The following is a 15,604-nucleotide window of genomic DNA, read 5'->3' on the forward strand; positions in this document are numbered from 1 at the left end:
CGGCCGCTTGTTTCCATGGTGGTGTTGAATTCTGGGCCTGTCGCCGTTGGAAGGGTGAACATCAATAACCTGCTGACCAGAACACTTTTTTTTCCTCCCGTGGACGAGGGGGAGAGCCCGAGGTCGTCCATCTTGACCTCTGAGAGGAGCAGAGGAGCGTCAGGTCTCGGAGGGAGAGGCGTGTTGCGATGCCTCGCCACCCCCCTGCAGACGTTTCTCTTTCTCTGTCCTTGGTCGTCACGCGGATGCGGATGAAACCCGAGCACGGATTCACCCGAAGCTGTCGGCGTTTGCCCGTCTGTTTTTGGAATTTCAAAGATCATTTTTTAAGATTTTTAATGCTGGGATGTCAGCAGTCCGGATGACAGGTTCCTGCACGCCGTCTGAGGGAGGGAGGGATCCTCTTCGTTGGGTCAAAGGTCTTCATTTCCCTCCATTTTGATCTCGACGCAGACGCAAAGAAAAAGTCTAAAAACGGCACAGAGCTCGTCCGTGTGGGTCCGTGTCATCAAAAGTTGCTATGACATCATTCCTATAAGGCAGAAGTTCCGCTCTGATCTGATGGCTTTGAGGCCTGGAGGGCTCATGTGATGGTGCATTGTTACATCAGAGGGGTCAAAAGGTCAGATGAAGGTCTGAAGATCCTATGATGATGCATTCAAGCACTGACAGTGACATCAGTTTCAAAGGAGCTACGTCCCAAACCACATCTTTGAGAGGTTCTGGCCCTGAAGGAGACTTTTATGAGACGTTGCTTAAAGATATTGAAAAATAAATGACCTCTGAGTGGGATGGCGGCAGAGAGGCGGCGTCACTGTTTGTTCGGCTTGTTTTCGTCCTTCAGCTTCGTGGCGTTCGTGGAGTTGGAAAACAAAAATCTATATATTTCAGTTGCTAACACAGGAGGTTAGGACCCTCCGAAGCATCACGGGGTCTCTCTGAGGGTTTTTCAGATGATTTGTGTAAGAAGAAAACAAGACAGAATGTCAACATCCTGCGACACAAATGTGTTTCCATTTGTGTCTTCACTTGTGTAAACTACTTCTGAAAAATGAGACTGTTGGAATTGTTCTGACCTTGGGTGCATACAGGAAACCCCCTACATGGTCCAAACATACTTGAAACGTGGGGGGTGTTTGGTTTTGTGTGTGTGTGTGTGTTTGTGTGTGTGTGTGTGTTTCAGTGTCTGTTTCATTTTATTTATTTCTGTAATGAAAAGAACTGAGTCAGTGCGTTGGATTAAATTTGGGATACAAACATTTAGATATGATTTCTATCTGACTTTTTAAGTGTTTTGAGCATCATAGGATTGAGAAAAAGAACAAAATGGAAACCAGTTAGAATATAGTTGTCATCCACACGTTTTCTATCAATGTTATCTGCTTTTTAAATGTTAGGTTTGGACTTTAAATTCTAACGTGTTTCTATGGTCTGAAAATATAAAACCAAACTTTTTTGTCGTTTTATAGTTTGTTTTAAAAGTATGTTTTATTTTCTTTTAAAAGTGTTATTGTGCCATCTAGTGGCCTAATATAGCAGCGCAGCTCCGAGTATTCTACTGATTACAGGGGTTCAAGTCAAATCCTATATTTAAAAAAAATTAAATTCGTGCAGATTTATGTCTAATATAAATACTAAAATCAAAATTTCACTGAACTAAACTGTTACGTAACATTAAACAGCTGTGGTTTGTTGCTTGAGTCAGTGTTTCGGATCTCCAGACCAGATCTCAGCACCAACCACTCCGGCGTCTGAAGCTGGCACATGAATGTCAGCGGACCGAACCGAACCGCACAGCTGTGACGCACAGGCCGCATTAACCCCGTTGATAATCTGGCCATTCTTCAAACGAGATAAAGCGTTTTCACACTCTCCTCCGACTTTTGATGTTTGGAAAGTGGATATTCAGGCTGAATTTAAACCTCTTTAAATGTGTGCCACCGACAGCCCGGAGGCCTCCACGCGGCTTTTAAAACCGCCTGTGCGGAATAAAATCGATAGAGGGGCTGTTTGATGTCCCGAAACTGAGGGGGAAACTGTTTAAACACGCGTTTGCGTGAGGCGTCTCTTGCATCATTGTAATTCTGAAGCAACTTTATTTTATTCCGCAAGGCTGCCGCTGCAGCAGCTGCACAAATTCCAACTTTTAATACGATTTCAGCTGCATTTTCCACCGAGAGCAGAATGAGCAGCGTGAGCAGCGTGAGCAGTCTCCCCTGCGGCTCAGATTAGGCGGACTGATAATCAGGATGGAGCAGCGCCTCTCTGCCGCCCCCTGCCGGCGCACAGCGGCATTGGCGCCGCTGCTAATCTCTCTCCTGCAGACAACAGTCACCGGCGTGCACGCCAACGCGCGCACGCATACAGGCTGTAAATAAGATTGCACAGACGCATTCAGTGCTGGTACCGCGCGAACAGAAATAGCCCAGCGCGTGGTGGCACTGAGGATTATCGTGTGAAACGCGGAAAAAGAAGGATTTCTTCCAACGCATCGACACATTTAACCCGCCCGAACACATTGATGCTATAAATCTAAAATGCCAGTGGACGGCGCTGCATCGCGGCAGGTTTAAAACACAACAGCGAGGCTGTAGACGAAAAACGTCTATTCACTCTGGTTATGAATTTGGTTTTTCCTGAAAAAAATGGCACGACGCGTCCGTCAGGCATGCGCCTTTACGCACGGGCGCCGAACGCCCACCTCGCCGCTGCGTTCCAGCGGATTGGCTGCTATAGATACCAGCGGCCGTGTGCGCGCTGTGGTTGGCTGAGGCTCCCGTGGCCATTACGTTATGCACGCTGCACACTCACGGGCAGCTCGGGAGAGGGAAGACGTAATGGTTTGATTCCCCGTGCGCTTGAGATGGTCGTCGTGCTGACATTACTCGGCAATTTCCTCGAACCGGAGGCGCAATGAAGGTACGTGACGGGGACGCGGCGTCATTCGTTGTTGATTCCTGTCGATTTCGTGCCGGATCGCGCACGAAGTCGCGCCGAGCGGGCAGGAAATACCTCCAGCTAATGACAATTAAATGTGCTGTGTGGAGCTAAATGTGCATCAACAGGCGCGCACGCAGCGGTCGCGTTTGATTTTGGTTCATCTGTCGGCGTTTCCGGTTGTCGGTGTGTTTTTCTGTCTATTTCCGTCATTGTCATCACTGTAATTTACCTGCAACCATGGAAATGTTTCCCCCGCGTCTGCATTCGTTCTTAGAAACAGCAGGTACAGCGTGTTTGCTTTTAACCAGCCTGCTGTGACCCCTGTGGTAGAGTTGAGTCAACTAAAGCCGTCAGAGCGACGTCCATTCATAGTCGGGCTCTAATCCGCTGTAATGAGATAGAAGCTGCGGTCAGTCAGTGAATCTCCGAGAGATTCACCTCTCGGCTCCAGAGCTGCGTCAGGAATCTCCCTCTCCTGTGCGGGGGGGACGTGGAGAGGTGATGCTGCTCGGCGTCTCCAGCTCTGGACGAACGATGAAGATGATGGCGATGACGTCATCGGTGGCGGTGAAAGGTGATCAGCAGGCAGGGCGCGAGGCCAAGCTGCTGGTTTTGGAAGTTTCAGACTTGACAGGATGGAGGGCTTCCCCCAGGCAGCTGCTGCAGGACCGGTCCGTCCGTCTGATGGCTGCAGCCGCCTGAGGGGGGGGGGGGTCAAAGTCTGGTACGACGGACTCTGAACGGACTGCAGACGCCAACATTTAACTTCAGTTGATGCACTGAATTCCAATATTGTGACACTTGGTGGTGGCACAAACCTGTGATTTGGTATTGCGGATGTCATGATTCCCCCCCCCCCCCCCCCCCCCCATGCAGTCATGGTTAACTACTGAACCTCGTCAGGACCTGCTGTCCCTCATTGAATAATCTGGTTTAGTATCCAAAAGCAGCTTTTCTGCCCCGCGTGAGCTGAATTGCATAAGAATGGAGGTAAAGACGGACGAGCAGTTTGTTACCGATGCCACTTTGACACTCGTCCCCTCCAACGTCTCCTCGGGCTTCAATATTCCCAGCATGCCGTGCACCTAAGACGGTCCCAGCTCTGCAAAATGCAGCGCTCTGCAGCGGCGTCGTGGTGTGCGTGAAAGGTTCTGGTGACGTCTGCAGCAGTCTGCTGATCCTCCTCCTCCTCCTCGCAGGCTCCCCCGTGTCCTCGTCTGACTCCAGAACCGAGTCAGGCTGCCGTCTCACATACGGGGAGGAGGGGGGGGGTCCAAACAGAACCGGCAGCTGGAGTTTTATGTGCCAGTCTCTGTTTGGAACCCTCAGACTTTGCTTAGGCTCTTTCACATGTTGAGGCCTGTCGGCGAGGACGAGACGGTGCTGGAAGGATGGCGGGGTCGGTCGTACGCGCCTCCTCGCCATCGTTATGGAAACGGGTCGGCAGACGCAGCTCGATGTGCTCCAGGGCAACATCAGAGGATTTTCTCGACTTACTCTCGAATTACCTGATTTTTTTTCTTTAAAGACGATTAATTAAGCGAGAAATTGTTTCTGCGTGGCGTCACAGTCCGCAGAGAGACGCCAGGCCCCGGCGTTCCTGGACTTCCATCTTCACAGGGCGACTTAACCATGCTTTTTTGGGCGTATGTGTGGTTATGCTAAATGTTAGCGTAACATTGATCCAGAAGCAGTAGTCGGACTGCACAGCTGTATAAATATGCAGGGAGGCTCTGTCTGTGCTGAGCTCCGTCTAATCGTTGTAGTAAAACACACCTCGTCGGGGAGGGGGGGCAGATTTCCACACACAACCCTCTTTTGTTTGTGTTCTCTGTCACCAGGGTTCCTTTCAGCGGGGAGGCCGGATTTCAACTCCATTGTTGCGCGTGGATGCAGTTTGGGTTTTAATCCTAATGTGGATTCTGTGTTTAGTCAAATGCTCTGATTTACAGTTGCAAAAATGACCTCTAACATCTTCCCGCAGGCCAGCAGCATCATGCCAGAGGCATATTTATTTCAGGCATTTTGGGGGGAACGTCGTCTTTCTGCGGGAAATAGGCCAGATAAAAACAAAGATCAGACCCCAACCAAGGAGGTAAAGCGCCAACAGCAGGTGAGGGGCAGAGCGAAGGACTTGGATCTGCTGCTCCTCTGGATCCAGGTCTCGCTGTGAAATGGAGCTGAATTAAAGTGCATAAAGACGGTCGATAATTCATCTCCGACTACCTGCAGACGTAAAACTATTAAAACTGGTTGAATGTTTTTCACAGGAAGGTGAAAATTCCTCCCCGACGTTCTATTTAAACCCTCCACATGACCCATTTAAGCTCCGTCGTGGCTCCCATATGGCTGCACTTGTTTGTGTGGAAGCGCTTTTTGGAGATTTGAGCATCCAAAGAGTGATTTTATGGGGTCAAATCTCCGTCAGATTGACAGGAAGCTGGGGTTTTGTCTCCTCTGTGTTTCCGAACACTTATTTCCTCCACTTTCCCGTCCGTGCACGCATTACTCTGTACTTTACATGCGCTTCCACCAGCATGAGAAACGCATTTGCAACGGTTTGGCTCTCTGAAGGTGACTGGAATGTCAGAATAATACAGTATTTCCGGGGGCGCACTCTAAGTGATGAAGAAAACGCCGAGCGGAGCGGCGTGCGACGTTGGCTCGTGTCACTTTTGTTTATTGGGGACTCCCCTCGTGAGCGGCTTACAGCGCGCTAACGAACGTGACAGAGGGAGCTTGTGCTGCAGGCTCAAAGCCAGATAAGCCTTTTTTTTTTTTCATGACCAGACGGCAGCGAAGAGGGAAAAAAAAAAAGAGCAAAAATTCATTTTAGCAGCTTTGCTCCCATGTGAGGGAGGTGGTGCCGAACCAGGGAGACTTTTGGCAGCTGAAGGTCGGCTGTTGTGAGCGCTGAGAACGGACCCCGTCGTGGCGAGGAGAGGCAGAATCGTGAGGCTCCACCCGAAATAAAGATGGTTAAAGTCTAAAGCTTCATGCACCATTCGATTTTCTGCCCTTTAAAGATACATGTTGGAGAGTTCTTCAGAGCCCTGCAGCTCCTGGTCCTGACCACATGTGCACCACCACCACCCCCACCCCCCAACGGTGCTGCATGGCTGCTGCCTTAGCAGAAGGGCGAGGTCAGAGCGCAGCGACTATCCCCAGATCGGCGCCGCCTTCTGCAGAGATGCGTCCGTTGTCCTCTCAACACAGAGCGCTCACATGAAGCTCAGGCCGCTATTGATTCAGGACAACGGAAGACGTGTTTTCTGCTCGCCCGCCCTCCCCCGTCCCTCCTCCCCCTCAGCTCATCAGTATGCTCCGAGGAGCGGGGGGCTCCCGGCACGCCGTCTCTGCTCTCCGACTCCTGTCTTGCTAACTTTTCCGGGGCGGGAACCAGCGCTCCGAGACGCTTCCTCGGGAATGACGGGATGCACACGCACAAGAAAGAAGTCCACGTATTTACTCTGCAAATTAGGAGGCGTCGCCTCATTTTCCGTGCGCAGCAGCAGGGCTGTCGGTCAGATCGATGCTGCTCCGCCTGTCGGTCAGATCGATGCTGCTCTGTCACTCAGCGTTGCCATTTCCAGTTTGTCAGCATCACTATTTGTTGATGCTGCACCACAAGGAAAAATTCAATATCTGGGAAAATGAGGACAACTCTGGTAGAATTGCATGAAAAACCAGGTTTATTAAGCAAACTTCAGTTTGATTTTATTCTGAGGAAGGTTGCATCAATTCTAACTAAAGCTGGTGCGTTTAAACCTTCCGCAGCGCAGCAGCATCGCACGTCCTGCTATTGTCTTATTGTTTGCCGAGAACGGGGAAACATCTGCGTGTGGTTGATGAGCAGAACTCCAAGTTTTCAGATTTCACATGTGAATAAAAACGGCCAAATCTTCTGTCTCTGCTGCGCAGGCGGGGGCGTCGTCCATGTGGGCGTCATGCTGCGGGCTGCTGAACGAGGTGATGGGCACGGGCACCGTGCGGGCCCAGCCGCCGGGCTTCGGAGCAGGAGCGGGGCCCTTCCGCTTCGCCCCCAGCGCCGGGTACTCCACCTACCCCCCCACCAGCGCGGGCAGCGCGGGCCAGCTGTGCAAGGCCTGCGGGCTGGCGTTCTCCGTCTTCAGGCGCAAGGTAAACCAGGCGGCGAGGCCCCGTCTGTGCAGTAAATATTAGAGGTCGTCCAGTTAACGGTCGTTCCTCTGATGAGGCTGGAATTATGTAACGGTTGCGTGCGGTCGGGAGCAGCGAGTCCTCGGTTCAGTCAAGGAGGCGCGGACTGAGTCACTCCGCCGGACAACAACCCCGGCGTGACATTAGGCGCAGATGTAGGGATTTGATTTAAGTGTAATTTAAACTGTTACGCAGAAGGCTTAAACGGGGGTCAGACGTGCTGTCACAGAGCCGTTCGAGGGGATTTATGAGAATAAATAAAGTTCCGTTTAGTTGCTCTCCACAGTTGGAGTCTTCCCTCAGTCTTTTGGGGCAGTATTTGGGCTTAAACCTGACATTTATGCAGAAACTTGCTTCTAGCATATGATGGGGTGGATCAGAGCCTGCAGAGGTTCGAACCCCGCACGCTTGAACTCCAGTCCAGGACCTCCTCAACCTGGTTAAAATAGCTACTCGAGCTTGTCGGTGGGAATAAAATGTTGGAGTTGAAGCCCAGAAATGCTGTTTTATGGAGGATCAGCATTCGTATCCGCGCTGGCATTTCAGGCTGTTCAGGGATGAGTGTGTCAGCCCTGAATGACAGAGTGTATCTGACAGGAAATGAACGCCTGATGAAAATGCTCTTCAGATCTGATCAGTTCTTTCCATCATCGTTACACACACACACACACACACACACACACACACACACACACACACACACACACACACACACATTGCTGCAGCTGGTTCTGCCTCTAGACACACACATTCACACATGTCAGCAGGATATTCCTGCAGTATTTTTAATTTTTTTTTTTTTTAAAGGCCTCCTGAGGGATTAAAACAAAGTGATTGAGGAGGGAAGGAAATGTGTTCCTGGTGGAGCTGAGCGATAAGAAGCTGTTTACAGCCGCGGCCGACCTGACCTGCTCCTCTGAAGACTCGGGCTGCTCAGCAGCTCCATATCAGGAGCCTGTAAATGTCAGACGCCACCAGCATCTGCTCACGCTCCGAGAGAGAGACTTCCAGGATTTTAGCCAGTACCGCATGGACCCGGCGTTCAGGGTCTAAAAGCTGCGTGTTAATTTGATCTGTATGTTTTGAATTAATTGAACAAACCACCTAAAGGTCATTTAAATCACCCAAAACGACAAGGGCAGCAAATTACCGTTAGCATTAGCCTAATTGCTCAATTTTGGAACTCGCATGCACGGATCTAATGTGTCATCGTCAGTTTTCTGTCGGCTCCATCAACATCCCGAAGTACCAAAACCTCGTCTTTACTTTAGACTCATCAGACTTTAAAGGAGTGTAAACGAATGTGTTGTGGGACTCTTCCATCATAAATGAAGCCGAAATGCCGATTTTGGCCCATTTTCCAAAAGTTTCCAATTCCTTTTCATCTTCAGCCTCACTTATTCATCAAAAGTGACATTGAGGATAAATAGTTCAGTATGGGAACTTAAATCAGCCGTCTACGCCTGAATTAAACATTGGGGAAAAAAAGGAAAATGCTAATGCCAACGTGTCTGACTCCATCGCTCCGCTCTCACCACGACTGTTTCATCTTCCTCCAACAGCACATCTGCTGCGATTGTAAGAAGAGTTTCTGCGCGCTGTGCTCCGTGCTGCAGGAGAACCTGCGCTGCTGCGCCACCTGCCACCTGCTGCGCGGCACTGCCTTCCAGAGGCCGCGGCTCATGCAGCTCAGGGTGAAGGACCTGCGCCAGTACCTGCTGCTGCGCAACATCCCCACCGACACCTGCAGGGAGAAGGAGGACCTGGTGGACCTGGTGCTCTGCCATCGAGGCATGAGGGAAAGTCCTGGACCGGTGATCGAGGAGGAGGACGAGGAGGACAGCGAAGAGGAGGAAGGAGAGGATGAGGAGGTGGCCGAGAGGGATGAAGGAGGGGATGACACAGACAGTCTTCATTCCCTCCCCCACTCGCATGCCACATCGCCGCCCTCCTCCGCGAGCTCCACCTCGGAACAGTCGGTCCTCTCTGCCTCTCAGGGAGACGCGCCCAGCCCCAGCGGCAGCTCAGGGACCAATAGCCAGGTTTGAGTGAAAACACACACGTGTTCCATCTCTGACATCTGTCCTCCTTCTAGCCAAGATAATTAATTTCAAAGGTGATATCAACTTATTTACGAGAGTCGCGCTGCTGGGTCTGAGCCAAAGCATCCTTAGCACCCCCTGGTGGTGGCTTTTAGTAAAGCAAGCCCTTAAAACATGGTATAACAGTAAAAAACAAAGCTTCTGGACTAAAGTGTATGGTAATAATCTTAATGGGTGTTCTTTGTTATTTTTGTCTGTTGACACTACATCATAGCTGTGTGTGCAGGTGTGTGTGTGGTCCCAGGACCAGCCAGCGACGCAGCTTAAGCTCTTTGCCTTTTTTTAGATCTGTTTCACAGGGTTGGTTATATAAGAGAGAGCCAGGTTGAGAACTCCCGACAGCGTCAGAGCTGCGACGTGACAAAAGCACCACAGTACATCCCCCCCCAACCCCCCATCCCTATCCTAGTCTCTTTTTATTTCTTGTCTCAGAAAACACGAACCTCTCCATCATTTATTCACTCAGCACTGTTAGTTTTAGATGGTAGAATTCGCTGCTGTGCTAACACAAATAGCTGCTGGGGGTGGGGGGATGCTAAATCTTAGTCCCCGGGATCAAGATTTGATGGATGACCATCTGCGATTGCTCGCCAGATACCAAAAGTCCACCAGTGCTCGACAGAGGTGCTGGAATCCGAACAGCAACTGGAAAGTGTCACCTGAGTGTAATCTTGAATAAGTGAGTGTGGGGCTCTTTCCTTTACTGTAACCTGCCACCAGAGGGCAATGGAAGTGCTTAGGTCTGACTTTCTACATTATTATTCACTCTGCACGTTCCAGTTCTTGACTCGATATGCTTTTATATTTCTCTGACTTGAGTTTGACAAGAGCATTTAGGCTCATTACTGCCGCCTACTGGACGGGAATGTGCCTCAAAAAACAGATTTAGACCCACAATGAACATTTTTTCCCTAGGTTAATGTGATGATTTCTATGTATAAAAATGACACTTTTAAAACTTTTAATGAATATAAAGGACTTTGGTGCTGCCCGGGGGTCCTTAATATGAAGATTAGGATTTCAGAATCATCAGATGAGGAAATTTACACATTGAAAACATAAGGAAACCTTAATGCAAGGATGTGCACGTTTAATCCAGCCTTTTCTTTGTCTGGCTTCCAAAAGCATTCCCCGCAGTCCGCCCAACGTGATGCGGCGTTGAATCGTAGCAACGCTACCACGTGTACCCTCTGAAGTACTTTCCATTATTTAAGTGACAAATTCCACGGCCCGTCCGGCGTTCTCAGGAGCTCTTTGAGTGCTTTCTAGTACCTCCACATCTTTGACTGAGACGAAGTCAAGGAAACATTGCAAGGTTCGGCTCTTTGATGCGGCGGCGGCTGCCCCCGTTTCTCGCCTCGGAGGAGCCTGATGGGAGCAGAAGCAGGATGTCTGCGGAGCGCAAGCATCTGTCCTCCGTGACGCAGACGGATGCATTATTAACGTGCCTCCAGCGGCTCTGCTGGAGCGCTAACGTGCGTCTTCGCCGCCCCGCCGATATTCTCCCGTGTCCATCAGAAAGATGTCGGCGTCTCTTCAGACGACTGAGAATATATCGAGCTACGCGCTTGTATCCAACGGCCTCTGCTATCTCTTGTCGCGCCATTTACTCAACTTTCATCCAGCGGGTTCCTCAGCTCCACCTTCAAAGGGAATAATTATCTGCAAACTGCAGCGAGTCGACATTTAAACATTAAACATGGCCGCGGTTTAAAGAATTGGATCTCGGGGAACTTTGCAGATCGCTGGAGAGCATCTTGCGACGGGTTCGCTTCAAGCGGAGACGTCTCTGGACCTCCTTTTAATATTCAAGGCCCCATTTCATCATTTTGACTGCAAGCGAACGTGTGAATATTTCATGATCAAACGAAAAAAAAAATGAGTGAAGGGCTGTCGGTGGGAGTGAACTTGAGTGAACTTTTGCACTACTTCTTCCCAAACAGGAGCACGAGGACGCTTCAACCGCCTCTCTGCTGAACCTGGAGCCAACTGAAAATATCTTGGAGGTAAAAATAAAGATGGGTCAATGTGCACGTGTACGGGATCGACTCTGGTGCCGGATCGGTGTGAGATTCTGTGTGTTCTTTGGGTTGAAGGTCAGTCCTGCGACCCAGAGGAGGATCCGAGCGTCGCTGTCTGATCTGGACAACGAGGAGGCGATAGAAAACCTCTCCGTCCGCCAGCTCAAGGAGATCCTCGCCAGGAACTTCGTCAACTATTCCGGCTGCTGCGAGAAGTGGGAGCTGCTGGAACGAGTGCACCGGCTCTACAGGGAGTACGAGCAGAACCGGAAGTCCAGTGAGTTCAGCCTTGTGATTGGTTGATTCGGGTTCATTTGTTGGCGGCCATCAACATTGATTTTTGTCTTCTGCTCTTGCAGTGGAGAATGTGAGCATAACTGCAGGTAAATATTTAAACACTTGTAGTTTATTTATTTTAATAGCCTGGATGCAGGTGCACGTAAATGATACTAGTACATTAAAATTAAATTACGCATTAAAAAAGTATCTTTAAGCTTTTTTTTTTACACATGTTCTACAGTTCATGTTGTGACATCACACATTTAAGGCGTTGCAGCTGTGAAAATCTGATCCCACAACTGTAACAATGGCAACAAATGGTGCTAATGGATGTTTGTGCAGTGCTGCTTCAGCCCTTTTTGCTTGATTAACTGATATTCTCCACCATTGTGCGCTCTTCTCCGTGCAAGTGGTTGCATATCCTCCACCTCTCTGCACCAGCGGAGGTAAGACGTCTGAGAAACAGCCAAATCACGGCCCCGTCTCCATCATCCCCACAAAGGCATTACCCACCGCAGCTGAGGCACGCTGCCGCCTTTTAAGCCCTCCATCTTTGCCATCATCATTATCCATGTTATCATATTACAGTCAATTACCTCCCGCTCCAGTTGGTGTCTCTGCATTCTGTCACTCCTGCTCCCCTCGTGCGGTTTCACGGCGATCGGACGTCCTCTCGCCCCGTCAGCTGCGCGCTCGTTAAGAGCTTTAATTTCTCGAAGAGCTGCCACAGATGTGGCAGCGTCTATTCTCCATCAGGTAGATTAGCTTGCCTCGTTCTCTAGAGGCCCTCTTGTTGACAGGAAGGCTTGAGGATCACATTAGGCCTCTTTGTTGGTAGACGGGCGGAAATTTAATTTGTGATTTGCCCGTCTTGATTCCGTCCTCTAAAGCAGCATGATGTAGGTCGACGTCGTCGTAAATGTTTGCATGTGCGAGCTGATGCTAATCTACAAAGTGTCAGTCACCCTCTGCTGCCGGGTCCCAGCATATCACCCCCCACCACAAAGAAATGGTTCCCAGTAAAGCCTAAACCTTTGCTGCATGAGAAAGTGCACGAGTGAATGAACTGAAGAGTCGCTCGTCTCCCCAGCAGATGGTGTCAAGGCTCAGCTGGCCGCCGACGAGAACCTGTGTCGAATCTGCATGGACGCCATCATCGACTGCGTGCTGCTGGAGTGTGGTCACATGGTGACCTGCACCAAATGCGGGAAGAGGATGAGCGAGTGCCCCATCTGCCGGCAGTATGTAGTGCGAGCCGTGCACGTCTTCAGGTCTTAACTGTCCGTGTGCAGAACTCGTGACTGCGAGGGCGACCCCCTGAGCACGGCGCCTCGTCCAGCCTCGTGCTGCAGCAGGCGGGAGCAACTTTCACGGTCTGTAAAGCCAGTTTGTTGCCTCGTGCACACGGTTTGTTTCCCTTCCCGCTCATCCTTCACTAACTTCTGATCCAGCCTCGCGTCTCCTCCCTGGGGGAGCGTTATCGGCTTCACTGGGACGGTCGCTCTTGGTTCTGTTTAGAATTTACTCAGTGGAGAGGAGAGAGGGACTTCCCACAGATACTTCTATAGATCAGGGGGGAGGCAGCTGGATGTAAAATAAAAGATCGCAGGGTTAGCCGTCTCTCTGTGTTCTCCAGGATGTGCAATATCAGAAGAAAATGTGTGCGTTTCCATGCCTTGGATTAGGATAAACAACCCATATCATCACATCACCAGTGACAGTTGTCTAATATGAACTTTATGATATGATGCATGTAAATTAAACATCTGGGAGGACGTGAACATCGGTTATGAAATTAAGCTGGTCATATTTTGCAGTTAAATTAAGTTAAAATTTTTTCTTTTGTATTTAGATAAAAGATGCATTTACAGGAGTTTAAAAAAAAAACAACAACCTTGCAGACAATTTTGCAGCGTCCCCAAAGGCCCTGTCAACACTGATGTGGCTAAATTAACTCATCTTATCCACATAAATATTTCCCTACCCTTTCTACTGTAGTGAAGCTGGTTTTTTTTAATGCCATTGCATATACTTAGGCGTAGAAAAGCCTTTGAGGAACGATTATGTCACAGCTCAGTTTGTGCGCCACCGGTTACATAATACAACTGCGCCAGGAGGCTTTTAACATTGTGTGTTTGACCGGCTCTGCGTTTACCCAATGATGCTATGTAGCATTTCTACTAAAACGCCAGAAATGTCTTCAGTTAACAGCTGTGGCTTCAAATAACTGCAGAAAATAAAATAATAAATGGATCTGGTTTTAGACCACTTCCGCAGACTGGCGGAAGCGCTGAGCGAACGAACACTGTCGCCCCCTACCGACCAGGTGTAGCATTGTTGCCTGTGTTGGCAAAAGGAACACCAAGGGGGAGCAAGTTTAACAATGGAAAATATTCATATTAGTTTGGAAATAGGCTCTAAAGGCTCTTTTTTAAATAAAAAATCCTTTAAAAAAGGCCAGGATGATCTGATCGGCTGGCTAATTATTCAGTGTAACGCCGCCATCGTGTTGCCTTCACTGACCAAACAACGTAGCATTAGCATAGCCAGACGTTAGGTACCGAACGCTGTTTGAGCAGCATTAAAACCTTTAATGGACAGATATTCATTTATAAAAGTGACTGTATTGTGTGTGTGTGTGTGTCACTGAAAACCGCATGTCGGTTACTCCGAGCCGGTGTTTTCACTGTCTGCATTACGGGATTCACAGACCTCATACACGTCAACAGAGATGACGAAAACATTGCGGCAATATTAAAATCAGAATGTTCATGGTGTCTCCTGTCGCTGCATCTCTGCACGCCGTCGCCTTTCCTGTCATTTGATAGTCAATATTCACACTCAACCCTGAACCCGAGGCCAGAACTTTGACCCAGAGGTCGAACCGATCGAGTTCCAAAACTACGCTCGCAAGATTAAATTAGGCCGAGACGCTTTTGCTGCAATTTTCGTCCCCGTTTCAAAGTTTCCTCGTTAATTTCACGTCACGTCCATGTGTTTTGCCCCTCGTGTTGACTTTACGGTGACAGGTGCTACTTCCTCCTGAGTGTATTTGCATCTTTATGATTTAAAGCTCATTTTAAACATCTATTGCTCCGTTTATTGCTTTACTTTGAACCTCTTGAGCAAACGACAGACCAGATCCACTTAAACCGAAACTCGCCGGGAGTTTTGTGTCGTTTTCCTGTGTATCAGAGAAGGGGAATCTCAGAAGATGGTTTTTCTTGTCGATTTTGTCATTAAGTAACATGTTTTCCATTTTCTGGGAGATGTCAAACTTTTATTACATAGGTTTTAATAAAGACAGGTGGTTTTTTCCAGATTGTATCTTTGCTGGTTTTTAACAGTCAGAAGCTGCCATTCACCAGCCTTTGTGTGAGTTCATGATTCCAGAGAAACACTGTAACACTGTAACTGTGTCGCTTCCGTCTGTTGATGCTGCTGTGTCTCAAAGATGTCAATCACAGGCAGCTACAGTCTGACCAGAGTTCATCGTTGGCACTCATAATCCCGGATCTGTATATTTTGGAATGTTTTTATTTTGGTAAACAAGAGAAAAGGATTTATTAGATTCAATAAAATGCAGTAATACAGACCAGAACCTGAAATTCTGCTGCTCTTTTTATCACTCAAGTATGTCAGGAAGATAAAACCCTGTTTAAAGACAAAAAAAGAAAATCCAAATGCACTTTCTGTTTATTTCAAATGAATTTAATATCTCAAAGTTTTTTCCTAGAGGCTTTACATGTACATTATGTATAGACTAAACATTTACAGTGATAAAATATTAAGATATATGGTTGTTTTTATATATTTATATAAAAGGAAATATAAACCACATAAATTTACACCAAAATGTAAAAAAACAAACAAAAACCCTACAAACGGAAACATAAAAGTTACAAAAATGCTACTGACTGAGGCTAGAATCTCAGAAGTCATAAAAAATATATTAAATCAAAGATAACCAACGCTCCTCCCTTTTTATTTGCACAGATCTTCCACAAAAGATGCTTTTTTTGCTTCTTGGTTGATTGGACGCGTAACTCAGACATGCTGTACATTTGGTCTTTATGTCTGCGG

The 15,604-nt window shown here is 48.5% G+C and overlaps 1 protein-coding gene across 5 annotated transcripts; it reads left to right on the forward strand.

Moving 5' to 3' along the window:
- The first annotated feature begins 2,775 nt into the window (after positions 1 to 2,775).
- rnf34b (ring finger protein 34b) lies at positions 2,776 to 15,119 on the forward strand. 5 transcript variants are annotated; one of them, XM_029837534.1, is made up of 8 exons: positions 2,776 to 2,919; positions 6,862 to 7,080; positions 8,682 to 9,161; positions 11,165 to 11,227; positions 11,318 to 11,519; positions 11,602 to 11,625; positions 11,932 to 11,967; positions 12,612 to 15,119. In XM_029837534.1, the coding sequence occupies exons 1-8, from the start codon at positions 2,914 to 2,916 to the stop codon at positions 12,797 to 12,799; spliced, it is 1,218 nt and encodes a 405-aa protein (XP_029693394.1). In that variant the 5' UTR covers positions 2,776 to 2,913; the 3' UTR covers positions 12,800 to 15,119. The 5 variants fall into 5 exon arrangements, with proteins under 5 accessions (XP_029693394.1, XP_029693395.1, XP_003965537.2 ...); XM_029837535.1 differs by having other exon boundaries at positions 12,615 to 15,119; XM_003965488.3 differs by lacking the exon at positions 11,932 to 11,967.
- The last annotated feature ends 485 nt before the right edge of the window (positions 15,120 to 15,604 follow it).

The sequence above is a fragment of the Takifugu rubripes genome, chromosome 6, assembly GCF_901000725.2.
Source record: "Takifugu rubripes chromosome 6, fTakRub1.2, whole genome shotgun sequence".
Classification (NCBI taxonomy): Eukaryota; Metazoa; Chordata; class Actinopteri; order Tetraodontiformes; family Tetraodontidae; genus Takifugu; species Takifugu rubripes.

Coding starts and splice junctions, on each gene's coding strand:
- rnf34b (XM_029837534.1), top strand. Junction 7,081..8,681: donor TCTCCGTCTTCAGGCGCAAG/GTAAACCAGGCG, acceptor TTCCTCCAACAG/CACATCTGCTGCGATTGTAA. Junction 11,228..11,317: donor CAACTGAAAATATCTTGGAG/GTAAAAATAAAG, acceptor TTTGGGTTGAAG/GTCAGTCCTGCGACCCAGAG.